General features: G+C 41.1%; 1 protein-coding gene across 10 annotated transcripts in view; it reads left to right on the top strand.

Moving 5' to 3' along the window:
* The first annotated feature begins 74 nt into the window (after positions 1-74).
* Positions 75-16,647, top strand: part of HSF2BP (heat shock transcription factor 2 binding protein) — an 85,266-nt gene continuing 68,693 nt past the window's right edge. For all 10 annotated transcript variants that reach the window (XR_008730789.1, XR_008730794.1, XR_008730791.1 and 7 more), the window contains exons 1-5: positions 75-165; positions 2,498-2,648; positions 7,389-7,492; positions 11,785-11,934; positions 16,045-16,183. Coding sequence is in view for 3 of the 10 variants with exons in the window: in XM_055701390.1 (XP_055557365.1) it covers positions 130-165; positions 2,498-2,648; positions 7,389-7,492; positions 11,785-11,934; positions 16,045-16,183 (580 nt within the window). In the remaining 7 variants the exon portion in view is untranslated. The remainder of the gene's footprint in view (positions 166-2,497; positions 2,649-7,388; positions 7,493-11,784; positions 11,935-16,044; positions 16,184-16,647) is intronic.

Here is a 16,647-nt window from a genome sequence, read left to right as displayed (position 1 = left end):
CCCCGCTCCGGCCCCGGCCCCCCGCCCGCGGGGAGGGTGTGGCTGCCGTGAGGGACGGGGTCAGTGACGCCAGGGGCGGGCCCTTCCCGCCCGCGCTCCCTCTCGAGGCTGGCGGGGGCTGGGGGCGCCATGAGGCGCCACGCCGGCCTCGCAGGCGACGCGCAGGTAGCGTGGGCGGCCCTGGCCGGCCGCGGGTCGGCGTGTGGGGACCCCGCCGCGGCGGGTCGGTCCCCGGCGGAGGAGAAGGAGGGCAAGCGGGGCCTGTGTGGTGGTCGGCGCTGGCCGCTGGGCCTCGTGGGGCCCTGAGGAGGCGCTGGCGGGGCCTGCGCAGTGGAGCTCCGCGGGGGACGGGGCGTGTCGGGCAGGGCTGGCGGTGGGGACGTGGCCGTGCGAGGGGCGCAGGAGCTCGGCCCCAGGGCCTCGTTGTCCGGGGCTGTGGTGACAGCTCCGGTGTGCTCCTGCCTGCAGTGTTGGCTCATAAGGCGCCTGTGGGCGAGGGCGAGGGACCCTCACCCTTGTGAGCAGGGAGCATGGTGGAACTGTGTAGAGGAGTGCAGGGGACACCGGGGGCTGGGAAGCGGAGGAAGGGCTGGTGGTGATTCTCTGCTGGGTGTTCTTCACCGGCTGGTGTCTGCCCTGTTCAGCCCCTGTCAGGCAGGGAATGGGGATTTGAATCGTGCAGGTTGTGAGGTAAGGTGCATAACCAAAGAACTTGACTGTGGTGCAAGAGGTCTGTGAGGACCAAAGTCACATTTCCTACATCCAGTCACTTGCAATTTCTGTAAGGGGCTGGACAGAAAGCTACTATTCACCGTTGTCTGTATTTGCTTTTAACATACTCTTGTAGTGGGCGGGAGGTGTTGAGTAGCTACTTCAGCTGAGAAAATAAAACTTGTCTGTTGGAGCTGCAGTATTCCAAAGATCTGTGTTCACAGTGGGAACTACAAATGAGAATTTTCTCCCCGTTGTGTATTTCATAGTTCAATCCCAGTACTACAGTACTGTATTTGAATTGAGCTTCTGCTACTGAATAGAGCTATTTTTATGCCTGTACCAAATTATGCTCCATGATTTTGAGCAGTACTGGGTTGTCTCTCGGTCCTTTCTGTTTGCTGACCTGCAGATGGTATTCTTCTAGAAGCCTTTTGCCTCGCCTTTATTCCATACTTCTTGAGACCTGAATGAATTGTATTTTTCTTGAATCATGTAATGTGGTGGTACTTGGCCATGCAAACTTTGTCATAAGTACTTCCTAAATGCAGCTTAGAGCATACAACTCAAGTTAAAAGCAAAATCTTTCTTCCATACCTTTATTGCAGCTCTGATGCCTCTGAACCAGGAAAGTTGGAATTGGCCTGTTCTGTCTCGTCCCTACAACTAGTGTGGGTTTGAATAAGATCTGGAAAAGAAACAGAGTAGGAAGCAAAACTGAGAGGAGATGTTTAACCTTGAGAAGTAGGGAAGCAGAAAGAGAGAATTGTTGAAAAGGATAGAAATGCCAGAATAGCATTGCCTGTACCAGCAGTAATGACTTCCATTTGTCTTGGGCAGCTGGATTTGACTTTGGGGTTAGCATGTTTTGTATTTTGAAGAGATAGGTACTGTGTAACACAAGAGACTTCTTCCATATGGAACAAGGTGTAATACATAAAGGATCTTATTTTTTTTCTGCACAATTTTCAATGCAGTGCAAAACAGTGCTGAGATATGTTATAATTCTGCTTTGTGAAAAGCATATTAGATGATTAATGTTTTAGGCGAAGGTTGTTAAACCTTTATGTCTGTGTGTATATGGTGACCTTTTTAAGGTATAGCAGTGTGCGCATGTACATACTTGAGAAATTGGAGTTAGGAGATTTTTGGCAAATTTCTCTATAATTTTAAAATTAATGTACATTCTCTTGGACTGTGGAATTAAAGTTATTTTATGCCAACAGCTTGGCAGAAGAGTCAACTAATGAACATTTTTTGTCTTAACTCAGGATTAAATTGCTTTTAAGTGGTATGGGATTGCAAATAGTTGCAAACATTAATTCCTTTGAAAAAATAGTTTCATCTAAAAGAGCTGTTGTAGTTTAGTAAGGTGACTGAGGATGTTGCAAATACATGAGTTAATTAAAAACTGAGCTATTGTATCCTTTACAACAGTCTTGAAGCAGTAGCTTGGCATATACATAGCTGCTCGCATTTTAAAATGTGAATGTTAATTTTTACAACATTCTGAGATACATTGCACATATTTTCGGTGAAGAAACAGATGCAGAGAGGTAGTATGATCTGCTTTAGGCAAAAATTAGATTACAGTCAGAGTCTATCTTGGAGACTTCTGAGTTTAGTTACTACTGAATAGTTCTCTTTTAAAAAGGCCATGAATTTCTGAAATGATGTAATACAAAGGAATATTTTTGTCTGAGAGAAGAGATTCAAGCAGAAAAGCATTGTAAGGCTGTAACAGTGGCTTTGCTTGGTTGTTGGTTTGTTTGTTTTTTAATTTCAGAAGGCTGAGACCAAAGAGGAGTTTGTTAAAGTTAGAAGGAGGGATTTGGAAAGGCTGACAACTGAGGTTATGCAATTGCGGGATTTCTTACCGAAAATAGTAAATGAGGATATCCTGGGGACGTTCCAGAAACTGGAAGCTATTGAATCAAGTGAGTAGTACTTTATTACAAGCTCTTAAAGTTTCTGCCAACAACTGTAGAGTTTGTGGAGGTATTCCATATTAAAGTATGATGTCCAGTGACTGCTTCAGTAAATTAATGTGTTTGTAATGAGGAAAATTACAAACTGCCAAAGAAATAATCAGACATGTCAAATTAATCTTTAAAAATATTTTACTGTGGATAAAAATATATTTAGTTCAGGCAATAAGGGAAGCTGTATCAGGAAAAAAGTGATTCCTCTTTGAGAAAAGACAAAACCATTCTGTTTTTTCAAAATGTCACTTTAGATGTACAGCAAAAAAACATGGTGAATAGCTGTGGATAAAAAGTTAGATTTGAAAGAAGAGGTAATATCATTGTATTTAGCCTGTCTTGGTTTGTAGCTTGTATGCTTTTATTGCCATAAATATTTCAGAATAATAATAAAAAAAAGAGCTGAAGGCTCTCTGTTATAAAGGTCTTTTTACTGCTCTCCCCTGTTTTTCAGTCTTACGATTCTCCATGCCTTATTTTTACAACAACTGTACCACTCCCAACATGCCATTAGGACCAAATCTGAGTCAGCTCCATCCCTAGCCTGTAGCTTACATGCAGCACTACAATTAATCTGTTCTACTAGGAACTGGTTTCATCTGAAAAGACATGAGACAAGCACTGAGACAGATTCTAGAGTATCTCTTCTAGAATATCAAGTGATTAACTGCAAACTGATTTGCAACAGCTAGCTAAGAAAGGGTAAGAGCTTCAAGGTCTGTCTCCGATATTGGGGCAGAGCTTCCAGCTGCCTCAGTGAACCACTCTTTGGAAAGATGCCATCAAATCCTAACAGATGAGAAGACTGTACCACCACCTCTCCTGCTGCCAGGTGAGATGTCATCTCTGTACAAGAAGTCATTGACGTGGGATCTGGAAATGTTTTCTTTATGCTATTGCAAGGCATCAAGGACTGTTTCCAGTTGCATTAAGTGTTCAGGATCCTCAAGTAGTCAGATCCTTCTTTTGCCTGCTTTTGTCAGTGCTCAGCCTCAGGATTTCTCTCAATGATCCTTACTACGCTCCTTGTGCCAGACATCAAGAAGGTGCTGTCAGGGCCTTTCACCAGCAGGTTCATGGCATCAACATGGGGATTGTAAGACTTCCCTTCCAATGTTCTACTAGCTGGTCAGCATTCTCTGGGTCCTTTGGAGGGCTACCTGAAGCTGAGTCAGTCTTTGAACTCTCTTGAGTATATCCTTGCAGTGGAGATTTCTCTTGCAGTTAATGAGGTCATCTGAATATTTATTCAGGCTCCTGCCATTGTTTGCCCCAACACCACAGACAAATCAAGTGGTGATGTTTTGCTGCTCCCATCTGCTCCTACCTTTGCAGCATGCAATAAGGCAGACTGTGATGAGGCCTTGGAGCATACAGTTCACAAAAGGTTGGACATCACAGGGATGCAAGCAGACTTCAGTCTCAAAATGGTGAGCTCTCTGCTGCTGTTCATAAAATACAGTCTCTTAGTGTTGGCCTGTGAAACTTCGAGGAGTCCTGGCAGCTACTAGAGATGTTTTTTTGACATTGTTCTTACAGAAGCCTAATGAGCGATTTGTACATCTCTAGACATTGATCAGCTATTGCAGTTTCCTAAGTATTGTAAACGTGAAGTGGTTAGCAGGTTCTCGTGCTCCTCAAGCAGTTCAGTTTACAGTCCAAGGCATTCAACAGCTCTGGCCCATTCAGTTGTGAGACTGATGGAGTCTCAAATAACTTTGAGAATTGTGTGTTTCACTTGGTTATCCTATTGATGTAGATATGTATTTGCTGTGGGGGCATCCCATCTGAGCTAGCAATGCAGCCAACACCTACATTTTGGGCTGGTGCCAGGGTCTTCACTAAGGCGTTTGCCAGGGTAATTGTTCATTTCAAAAAGAAAGGTCTCTTTTGTTCTTTCTGCCCTTCTTAGGAGGAGCATTTGACTCCAGGAATCGTAGAAAAATAGCTAAAACATTTTTTTTGTATTATTCTGTGTATGTTTGGTGGAACGCTGTCCACTGTTGAAATGTTAAGAATTGCATTTGACATTGATCTAGCATTTAGATCAGTAGAATTGGAATTCCAACACTTGTTGGCATTCATCGTAACTGTACTCAGTTCTCCACCTCCCAGAGTTTTGAGATGAGATCTCTGGTCCAGAAAATCTCCTGATGTGACCTGTAGCATTGATGAGAATGAGTCCACCTCACGCCTGAAACGTGGGCCTCCTTTTGTTGTGCCCAATGCCTTGTTCTGGTTTTGAGTCTGCTGTGTATCTCGGGAGCCAATGCCACTTCCCAGAGTGTTGTATCGCTGCAGTGGTAAAGTTAAGTATTTCTTATTTGTATAAGGATGCTATCTCATATTTTTTCGCTCATCCAAGTTGATAGTGAAAACTGCTTCTTCACTTGGAGGTAGACAATTTGAGCCTCAAGATTTTAGTGTCGAGAGCGAAGGAGCTTCTTACCAGGGGCTGGGACTTGAAGCCAGTGGGAGAACCTGTCAGACTTCCCTGTATGCTGCTCAGGACCACGGTGCGCAGCACTGAGCAGCACAGCTGTGGTCTTTGGTGTCAGCAAAACGTCTGCTGCTCATTCTGATGCTATGTGTCAAGAGGCTGTCAAATGTCAGAACTGGTGCATGCAACCTTGAACTCTCTTCAGAGCAAAGGCATGCACAGCTGGGAGAGGTGACTGTGGGTGCAAAAGGGGGAGTTTCCATGAATGAGGCACAGCCAGAAGTAGGTCTCTCTTCAGCAGCTTCCAGTACTACTTCCCACCCCCCAACCCCCCCAACATAAAACATTGTGACATTGTGATGCCCTAGAGGAGGTTGACACATCCTCCTTTTATCTGGAGGACTTAAAAAAAAATATTACAGGTTAACTGTGTTAACACTCAGTTAGTATTATTCCCCTTCTTCTGGCTCAGTTTTGGTTCCTGGACCTTTGAAGTCTGCCAGTGAAGGATGTTGTATCTCTGTGTGTCCACTGTATATGCTAATGTTGGATTCGGGGCGGATCCATCCTCTCAAAGGCTGGAAGGGATTCTTCTCATTCAGGACAGCTTGTTTCCTTGCAGTGAGAGAGATTTTCATTGTATGTACTTACCTGGCAAGGATAAGGAGGTTCTTGGTCTGCTGTTGATAAGCAAAGCATACACTACTCATGCTCAAGATGTTTTTCTGTTGAGTACTTAAGATCACAGACAGATAGTGGAAGGTGCATGGGACTGAAATTTCTTTACATGAGGGAAGGAAAGGAAGTTTCTTACCACTGATCAGAGTTATTCCTCAAAACCTCAATGAATCCATCTCTCTTAATCCTTTTTCTTTGGATTGCAGGTTAAAAAGAACTGAATGCTTAGAGAGCATGCCCTGGCATGTACATGTCTCCTAGGAGTGCACCTTTGCCTTGTCGCCTTGGTTTCTGTTGAAAAGTCTTAGTGTTGATGGCTTAGAATCACACAAGGGCTAGGTGGAAATATGTTCCACCTCTTTAGACAAGCTGTTTGTGTTTGTGGCTAGATTATTTTTTTTTTTTAAATACCTGTTACTCAAAGCAATGTCTAGATATTTGATATTATAACATTTTGTCAATTAGGACAGAAACAGAAATAAATATCTTTCAAAATAACGTAGAATTACCAAATAAAATGCCAGAACTCAAGCTCTTTGGATAATAGGGGCTGGTTTTTTAAACTGTTATCTTTTTATCATTGAATTTTATATGCCTTTTGGTAAATGCATTCAAAAATACTGACCACATGTAAGGGGAAGTATTTGAAGTCTGTTAAGCCACTGACTGTACTCTCATGATGAAGCGTATGGTGCTCAAAGTGGGGTGTAACTTGTTTTTTAAGCTAAGCAAAATTACAGTGGACGCTGTTTGGACATTACTGTTTGGAATTACTTAAATGTGTTTCTTTTTTTCAGTATAAATACCAAGCATCCAGAACCATAGTTTATAAAGTAAAATACAATACACAACAATTGTTAAAAATATCCTTCAAAGTCAATTTTTTTGAAACAGACATTATGGTAGTGAAATGTAATTCTTTTAGCTTGATTTCCACTTACTAAAATAAAGTGTCTAAATTGGGATATATTTCTCAAAACATCAGAGATAATTTTTTAAAGGTAATTGTAAAATTTGCTTGTCGCTGACTGTTTAAATAGTTCATAATGTTTTACAATGCTTCATTAATTTAAAATGCTTGGAGTAGTTGCATTTCATTCTTGCTAATCATACAATTTGTACATTGTATATTGAAACACTCAGTCTTGACTGATCTTGGTGTTCTTTTTCTTAGATTTTTCACTATACTTACAGAATTTCAAACACACTACACATGAAAACCATCATGAAAACAAACAAAAAAAAGTAGAAAATTGAGTAAATTTATAAAAATTCCTGAGGGTCCAGAGCTTAGTTCCAGAATAGTATTATATCGGCACACAGTATTTAACAGCTAGATGTGATACTTTCTGTCTTTCCCTGTTACAAATCAGAAACATCATGTTCGTTTAGTTTTCTGTAGAACTGTAGAAATGCGGCAAATTGCGAGATACCAGTTTAGCCACGAGGAGGTGATCTAACACAAGCAAATAGTTAAAGCACCTCATTAAAGTTGCACTTGGTGGATTCTTTTTCCTTTAGTGCAAGCCCGTGGGTCGTAACTTACTACTTTGTTTACCTGATTTATCCTATCACAGCCATGGAGAAAAAGGAGGAGGAAATAGAGCAGCTGAAAATGGATTGTGAACACTTCAGAGCCCGTCTGGAAACAGCCCAGGCAGATTGCATGAGAGAGAAGGAGGTAGATTTGCTGTCAGAGTATTGGTGTATATATGTACTTGCGCTTTAAGAACAAAAGCAGTAATGATCAGTTTCTCATGTTCACATCACGAAATACATCCTCAGCCTGAGAAACAATCTGGGATTTCTATTCATACAGTCACATGGTGGGTAAATCACTTGCCTATAAGTTCATAACTGATGGGGTTTTGCCCTTGATATTTCTGGAGCAAAAGAGTCAATATTATGATTAAACAGAATATGATGCAGTACCAAGAAGTATTCAGTGTGTACAAACAGAGGTACCAAATGACAGTGGGTCTCCCACTTAGGTACATAACTCTTGCATAACTGTACAGATCTTTATTAACTTCCATACTGTATGAGGTGCAGTTGTATGGGGTTGCATTACGGGCTTCTTGGCAGGGTTGGTTTTAGCGTGTGTAAAGTTAAAAATGAACCATTAGCATTTTGTTTATATTAACATGTTCAAGTAAAACATTGGATGTTTGGGAAGATTGTGGTGTAACTGGCATCAGAAGGTTCTCTGCAGAATCAGGTATTTTGAATTTAATGTAATTATAATGTATTTTCAAAGAGGACAATGGAAAATAATGTACAGAATGAAACTGATCTCCCTTTTGGCGTGCTCTAAGCTGTGTACCTTTGTTTAATTTTAATAGTCTTTCTCAGTGCACCTGTTGATTCAATTGCCATGTACAGCTGTGAGTCAAAGAACACTTACAGGGCTCCTTTTGCTCTGTCAATATTGTATTTAGTGATTATGAGAGGGGAGGTTCTTGACAATGAAGGAATAGCAAAGGCCATGACTTCTCAGACTGTGGGTCTTCTATGAAGTTATTGGGGTTCAAATAGGACCACACAGTCTAGCGCAGGGGTCCTCAAACTTTTTAAACAGGGGGCCGTCACGCGGATGCAGTGGCAGGCAGTCATCTGCAGCTGCTTGGTTTCCCCCCCCAACCCCTGGCGGGGCGGGGGGGGTCTGTAAATACGGGGGGCTGGATTGAGGACCCTGGGGGGCCATATCCAGTCCACGGGTCGTAGTTTGAGGACCCCTGGTCTAGCAGCTTAATTTCTGAGAGGTGTGAGAATCGGTTGTGATTATTTGCTGCAAAAGTTCATTCCCTTGGAGCTGATCGCTGTCTTCAGTAGGCAGCAGAAGCTCACTTTGTTGGGGTTCTAGAGTTAGTATCTGCTGGCCTTGGGATTGCACAGAGAGATGAATCTACAGAAACTATTTCATTTATTAAAGGGAATAAATTAAGAGTTCAGACATGCAGTTTTAGGGCATATCTGCATGGACAAGTCATTCTGGAATGAAGTCTGGTATGAACATGAAGTGTGATGACATAGTTGTCTTCTGAATATTCCCTACTTCAAAATAAGTGTCTTCTGTGATACCTATTGCCAAACTGCAATAGCTATGTGGTTAGTTTCGCTGTGCACCCAGGCGTTTGGTTGTATAAGCATCTAGATAAAATCTCTGTAAGATTTAGTGTTGCTGCTTTAGATATTAATAAAGTGGGTCCCATCCTTTATTCTTGTTAATATTACAAAATAAATGGCAGGTGGTTTAGGTTTGTGATTTCTTTTGGGTGGAAGTTTTACTTAAAGCATGGATAGTTTACTAAAAGTAGTTATCTTGGTGTTCCTGATCAAAGGTGTTCTCTTTGTATCATTGCTGTTGTGCAGCGTACACTGGTTGTCTAAATGGCTTCTGTTATGCCACAAAGGTATATTTGTCTGAGTGGATTGTGCATATGTTTGTTGTGAAATTGTTTAGCTCTTCAGGGTAAAAGAAAATGGTGTACATACATATATGTGTAATTTTTGTTCCCGTTAATCACTCTGCATGGTGTTGTTCATTTGGTTACTATTCTGGTATGGGCAGCCTTGTGTATAGTTTCTGAATTATTTACTACATATTCATTTTCTGAAGGAAAAGGGAACGATTCACTGAAACAAACATAAAATAAATGCATTTTCTGGTTGAGCAGTGCCCTTTTCTTAGGGGATCACAAATCAACATGCGTTCCAACATTTCTGTGCAGTGCTGTATTACTGATTAGGGAATTGCTGTGCTTTCTGAACCTGAGCAAAACTTGAAGTGCACGTTATTCTTGGCTAATGTTGTCTTTGTCTTCTCATAGTTCTGTACTTAAGCACTGCTGTATTCTTGTGCCTTGACCCTTTCCTGAAGATGGTGGTGTTGCGTAGCACAGCGATTGCTTCATGATGTGAACTCTCAGGAGTGTTGCTTCCAGCTAGGTTATTTGCTTTTGAAGGCTCAGTTTATTTTCCTGGCTCTTGAATGTACTGTTTTGTTTTTCTTGCTTCGTACCTTTGTTCTGATGTTGCTTTTGATCTATTAAAAAATTCTGGCATTTCTTGTGCTGGCTTTGCATCCTTGTTGGGGGATCTAGCTTTGGTGTGACAGAGTTTTGTATCTTACTATGCAGTATTGGCATCAAAATGCAAAGAAAATGTCATAGGAAAATGTGTATTTTAATACAAGGACAGTGTGGTAAAGAAAGACAGGGACAATGTAGGGGTCAGACAGAAAGATGCCTGTGAACATTTTGTTGATGCACATGTTGGCAGAAAAGCTGATAGGTCTGGCAGTGAGCTATGTAAAAGAGAAAATTTGGCTAACTTGCTTAAAAATGATTGAAGTATTAAGAAATAAGAGACTTTTCTTGGGACTTCTATTCATAGGGAATCAGCAGCAAATGTCAGTCTTTTGTCTGTATTAAACTATAAGGTGAAAGACACTCCAGAGAGTAAATATGCACAGAAATCTGCTTGATAAATTTAATTTGAACTTTACAAATTCTAGCCTGTGTGTTCCATTAGCAGCATGATAAAGCAATGCAAATCAGGCTGTCAGATGTGATCCAGGAGGCTAGGTAAGTAATTGATGACAGAGTACAAGCAGCTTTGTACTGGTTGATATCATGTTAACGTAAATTTTCAGATAAGTTTGTGTCTCTGTTCTTTCCAAACCCTCAACACAAACCATTGAGGTGAACCCCAAAAATGACAAGGTGTTTATTTAAAAATCTTGATGGCAATACATGATTGGAAGTTTTGTTCTGTTTACTTGCTTTTAGAATTGACATGGAAAAGATTCCTTCTCATTTCCACATACTTCATCCTCATAGCTAAGTACCCAGGGGAGGCTGGGCTGTGGAGGGCACTTTTAGTAGTGAATCTGAAACCCCCATGCCCACAAAAATGGGCAGAGTAAGATCCTTCTGTTCTTTTTACATTGTGATCTGTGATTCTCTCATGTTCTCTTTTAATACTTGAGTTAGCATAATTTTTCTTGACTGGCCTTTAGCTTTTCCTGCAGCACTGTCTAATTCCACCCCACTCAGAGTTAGCAGGGAGCCCCGACCCACGCGGAGAGACCACAGGCTGTGGTGTCTCTGCCTTGATCTCACTGTCTGCACTAGCTCTAAGCTGAGAAGTGCAGCAGCTTCGCTACCCCTGTGGCAATTGGTAGGAAGCCAGCGAGGCCTAGAATCATACCTAATCTCACGATAGTCTTCTGGCCAACTTCCCATGTGATTGGAAAAAAGTACGGGTGAATTGAAATAGTGTCCTGGTCATGATGGATTGCTCTGTTCTCTCATGCTTTGTGGCAAGGATCACTGAGCAGCTCACTCAAGTGATGGATACGTAATGGTGCCTGGGCTTTCTTGGTATGAAAGGCCCTCCAAACTTCAAACTTTAGCTGTGTTTTTCCAGGGACTCTGTTTTACTTTGCCACTGGTGATCAGGAATGTGCCAATAGAAAAAAGCTGAAAGAGACAATGGTATTTATCCTAGATATCCAGCAACTCTACCATGCTGGTGAAGGCAGAAGTCTGTCTGGAAAAACAGAATGACCCTTCCTTTCTGTAAGATGTTTCCAGTATCTTTTGTAAGGTGTCTGGAAAGGCTGACCTCTGATACTGAAATCCCTTGTCTCTCAAAGAGACACATAGCTGTTTGCTTAGGAGAAGTAGACTCCCCTATCAGACTTCTCTAGGTGCCATTCAGTCTCGGTGGCTCACGTGGTCTGACCTTGTGGACAGGCTTCTGGTTACTGTCAGCCTCCACAACATACCTTGTCTCCTGAGCTACATTTAAGTAGTATGTATCTGCAACTGCTCTGAGTTTGTGACCCCACCCCACCCCTTCCCTCCATTTTATACGTGGCTGTGATGTTGTTTCTTGTTCTGCCCCTTAGCCTAGAAACTTGCTTTGGCTAATTCAACGTGCAACCAACATTTCCTTATGCTATTTCAGGAGAAACTAGACCTCCGCCAGCAGCTGAATGAGGCCAAGCAACAGCTTCTGCAGCAAGCAGAGTATTGCACAGAAATGGGTGCAGCTGTGTGCACGTTGTTGTGGGGTGTATCTGGCAATGAGGAAGCTGTTAAAACCATTCTAGGAGGAGTAAGTATGGCAGGTGAATACTTCCTGGTGGTAATTCTGTTAGGCCTTTAAAATAAGGACCTTGCTCTGTAACACGCTTTAAGGATATATTTCAGAACTGACTGGACAGCAGAAATGTTTTCTGAATTGTGTATTCTTTGGGAACCATCCGTTCTCAGTTAAGAAGTGCTGGAACTATAAAGTGTTACAAAGAAGGTTGGGAATAAATGCAGTTAAGTAATTCTTATGTTACCAAACAAGGAATATCAGTTTTCCACCACACACAGTTGAACTGGAAGCAAGGCTACAGCTAGCACAATGTAAATGTCTTTAAAAGTCAACAGAAGAAGAAAATAATTCTTGGGCATGTGCACCAGTTCCCATGCCTGTAGAGAGCTTGGAGGAGCTATTTGTATGGAAGGAAGACAGATTCATCAATTCTCAACTTCTTTAAATCTCTGTGCTAGCATAATACTTGTATGACTCTTGGAAATTTAGACAGCCTAGCTGCTAGTGAATCTTATTAAATTTTCAGTGTTAAATGTGGACAGGTAGCTTATTTGAAACAAAACAACAACAGTTAACAGTAATACTACAACTAACACAGTTTCACTGCCAAGTGCAGCTGATGGAATTAGGAGGGAACAGAGGAACAGGCCTGATAAAAACAGGATTTTCAGTGTTGTCACAGCCAACATGAGAGGGAATTGTATTTAATCTGAGTGAACGATGCCATGGTTTCTTCTGTCTTGATTTTTCAGCAGCATGATGAACAGCTGAGTGAATAGGATTAGTTCATTACAGTAAGTGGTAAACTAGTGTGTGTGTAAGAGGTTTTCCAGTTTGGGTGCACCAAAATACAATTATAACTTTATATTGGAGATTAGAAAGCTTTACAGTGATGCCTTTTGCTGACAACTGATGATTCAAGATCCAAGCAGCAGCAGTTACTAAGGAAACAAAAACCTGTAAAAACACTGTATTAAGCAGTTAAAAAAAAGGGGGGGGGGGGAGCAGGTGGGTACCACAAAGCTCCCACATATAGCAACAAAACCAGTATTAAATTCCATTCTGTATTTTCAGAACAGTTTATAACTGTAAGAGTCAACAATATTTAGTGACTAGCTGTTGTTTGACTTGTGAAACAGTATTGAAATGGTATGTTTCCCACAAACAAAACACTAGTAGTGATGAAAATGACTATGTTTCTACAAGATGAGGGTTAAATTAGCAGAAGCCTTGTTGAAAGCAGTCATAAGTATCAAAATTAAGTAGAATTAGGTAGAAACAAAAGTTACCTGATGATTTGTATGAGGGTAAAAAACCCAGCTGTGAAGATGCAATGCTTTTGTTTCTAGGTTTGTTTCAAAAGCAGAATACTTCTACTATAGTCATTCCCAGCAATCAGTAGAGCTGATTGAAATACCAGACTTCTGGTGAAGGTCATAGCAACATTTTTGGGCATAATTTTCTTGTGATGGTGCACATAACACGGTAAGAAATGTGCCTGGGTTTGCAACAAGACTACTAGGAAAAACATAATCAGATAGTATGGCATTGCATCAACCACAGATTACAACTGGCAATGAGTCAGGTTATTAAAAGATGATGGAGATTTGTCATACAAAATTTTTGGTTTGGGTTCTTTTTGGGCAAGTTGTACAGCTTGTAGCATCTTCCCCCTTCCCCTGAGAAGGTGCTTTGAAGTACAGAAATGTATAAGAACATAAAGAATCGTTTGAAACTGTTGCTCATTTAAATATGTGGGGTGGGGAGGGTTGCATTAATTCAAAATCATTTCATGCCTTGGAGGACAGTGCTCAAGCTTTTTTCAGTCTTTGCATGTAGGACCTTCATACAATTCTGTAATGCAGATTGACTGAAATGTTTGGGACCAATGCCGTTTGTGTCCATGCAGGTTGGGAAAGTCAAAATTCAAGCAGCAAACTTGAAATGTAACACAAGTAGTTTTCAAGGCAGTGGGGGAGAGTTGCCTACTGTTGTTGTTTCTGCATGTGTGTAGCATTTCTGGAGAGAAATGGAAGAAACATCCAGAGAAGCAGCATGAGAGAGTTTGCAAAGGTGCCTACCTGCATGTGCCAAAAAAGAATTAATTCCCATGAGATTCTTTTAGATGTCTTTTTTAAAAGCTTCAATCCGATATCCATGTGACAGGGCTCTCACACGGGAACACAGACCGAAGGTTTGATTTCAGAATGACATCAAGGCTTCAACTTGAGAAATTTTGAATGCTACGAGGTGGTCTGCTACTTCAGTTATCTGTTATGGTGACAAACTGCTTTATATTTTATGGCAGCAGTTTTGCACATTAACTGATGTTTCAGCGCAGGAGTTACTTGGACAGTACAGGGTTCATTGCACTATCTGAGCTCAAACACCTTAATGGCTGCTCTCGGAACTGTCCTTATCTCAGTGTCTGTGGGTGAGACATTCTTCAGTCCCTTGAAAATACTGTCAAGCTAGTAAGAGACTGCACAGAGTATGTAATGTTTACTATTTATAAACCTGATTGGTCTCCTCTGAAGTTCCTCAGACCTCACTGTTAGTTAATAAATGGTTATTTGGAAAGAAGGTTCAGGAGAGAGGATATCAGTGGCACCTCAGGAGACTGGCAAATGGAAGATTTTGCTTGTTTTCTGAGCCACATACCAACTACTTGGTTTGTTTAGTATTCTTACTGTATTCCCGTGTGAATACATATTTTTGTAATGGTTTATACTAGTCTGCTACAGGAGGCTCTCTTCATTTTCTGTCACACCCTCTGCTGCTTGAACTATGCACTGCTTATGTTAAAATTGCCATCTTTGAGGTGTGGTGTCCATGTAAGTATAAAAAGTGCATCCAATATGTGCAGAAGTGCACTTTTTTCCATCCTCTTTCCCCACAATTCCTTCTGGGACCACAGTATCATTTGTGAAGATGCTGAGTATTGGTTGACCCTGCTTTTTATGTCCTGTTGCTGGAGTCACCCCGCAGGAACTGTACATCTTTCATGTGGTGAATGTGCTGCAGTGGAGGAATAAATAGATATCATGAATAGCTTTGCACATCTTTTGAAAGCAGTACTTTTGACAAATATTAAAATTTTCAGTCACTTTGAGAAATTAATAAAACTTCAGGCATTTCTTGGGCTGTCCCATTAGGTTGCTGCTGGGAATGGCTGGAAGTTTCAGCTGCTTCATGAAGCAACTGGCAAAACTATTAAAGACGCTGGGAAACCTGGCATTATGGGCTCGCCACTACACTATTTTTGTTATGAAAACCAGCATCCTCTGTGTGAAATGATGTTCCAGACATGTTTTACAGATCATAATTAAACAGAAACAGTTCCTGCCATCTTTCTTTGTGGGCTCTGTCTGCAGCTCTCACCAGGCTCTTTGACCTGCCCTGAGCTTTGTACCAGGTGGCTGCTTCTTCAACCAAGATACCCCAAATAGAGCAGTATTTGAGCTGGGGGGAAAAGACTGTATAACATAATTATGGGCTGTACTCCTGTTTATATGCTCTGGTGTGATGATCATCCTCATGTGGCATTGCCAACTTAAATTCAACCAGTGACCCAGGAGAGACCTCTGTTTTCTTTTCTAAAGACATTCTACCTAGTCCATTGTTCTCCATCCTGTATTGAGCAGTTAATGAATCCTGTTAGGATCCAATCAAGTTCTGCTTTTTTTCTGGGTGTTTCATTGGTTTTCATAGGAAATTCATGTCAAATCACTATGTCAGGCTGCTCTGCAGTCTACAGCTGGATGAGGTTTCGACAAAAGCTGCTGTAGTACTGGTGCAGCAAAGCAATGAGATAATATCCTCGCTTCTGAAAATATGCTTTAATTCTGCTGTTTGATACATATTATTGTGTGTTTAGGAGGTAAATACACAATGGCTTAGTTTTATAAAATGTAGCATTGAGTATTTTCCATTTTCTTCTGAGGTAACGGTTTCAAATAATAGGGGATCAGACATGTCACATAGTGTATACCTGCTATTTTCTGTTGGGTTTTGAAGTTACTGAATGCTTTAGTAATTTTGAAAATTGTCCAGGTTTACTGTAGTATCTAATAATCATAGTTGCTGTAGTGTATATCATGGTTTTTTTCTTTACACTTGCAGAGTAAAGTAGTAAAGTTTTTCACAATGACTGCACAGACCATGGAGAGCTTTGTGAAGTCACTAAGTGAAGACATGAAACAGCAGGATTTGGATTCTGATGAAAATCAGTTCGTGTTAGCTTTGGCAGGGATTGTAACAAGTAAGTTAACGTTATCTCTCAGAATAGAATTCCACATGTACTGGGAATTTCTATGTTGCGTTATATGTGCTGCAGTAAATACAGCTTTTCAAAGTTGGGTATTTAGTCCATGTTGATATGTTGGGTGACTTCCTAGTCTTTTATTCTAGATTTTGTCAGTGACATTTCTGTGAGGCATTGTACTTAAGGATTAGACAGGTAAGAGCCATTCAGTTCTGAAATTCCCTAACACATCTGTTCAGTCTGGAGAAAAACAAGGACCATTCTGCTAGTCTTGTATGCTCACCTTAGTTTGTAAATGTCGAGCAGTTTACTTTCTGAATCATCAGTAATGCTAACTTCTTCAAGATGTATGAATTGCAGATGATGCAAGTAGATCAGGCCCATATTAAAGTTTGTGTTCAGTATTTTGAAACTGCTTAAAAATTTTGTTGCTGTCAGATGGACCTCACCTTCGCTGTCCT

The sequence above is a fragment of the Falco cherrug genome, chromosome 2 (genome assembly GCF_023634085.1).
Source record: "Falco cherrug isolate bFalChe1 chromosome 2, bFalChe1.pri, whole genome shotgun sequence".
Taxonomy (NCBI): domain Eukaryota; kingdom Metazoa; phylum Chordata; class Aves; order Falconiformes; family Falconidae; genus Falco; species Falco cherrug.
Note: the sequence above shows the minus strand (reverse complement) of the source record. Positions and strands in the feature narration are given on the sequence as shown.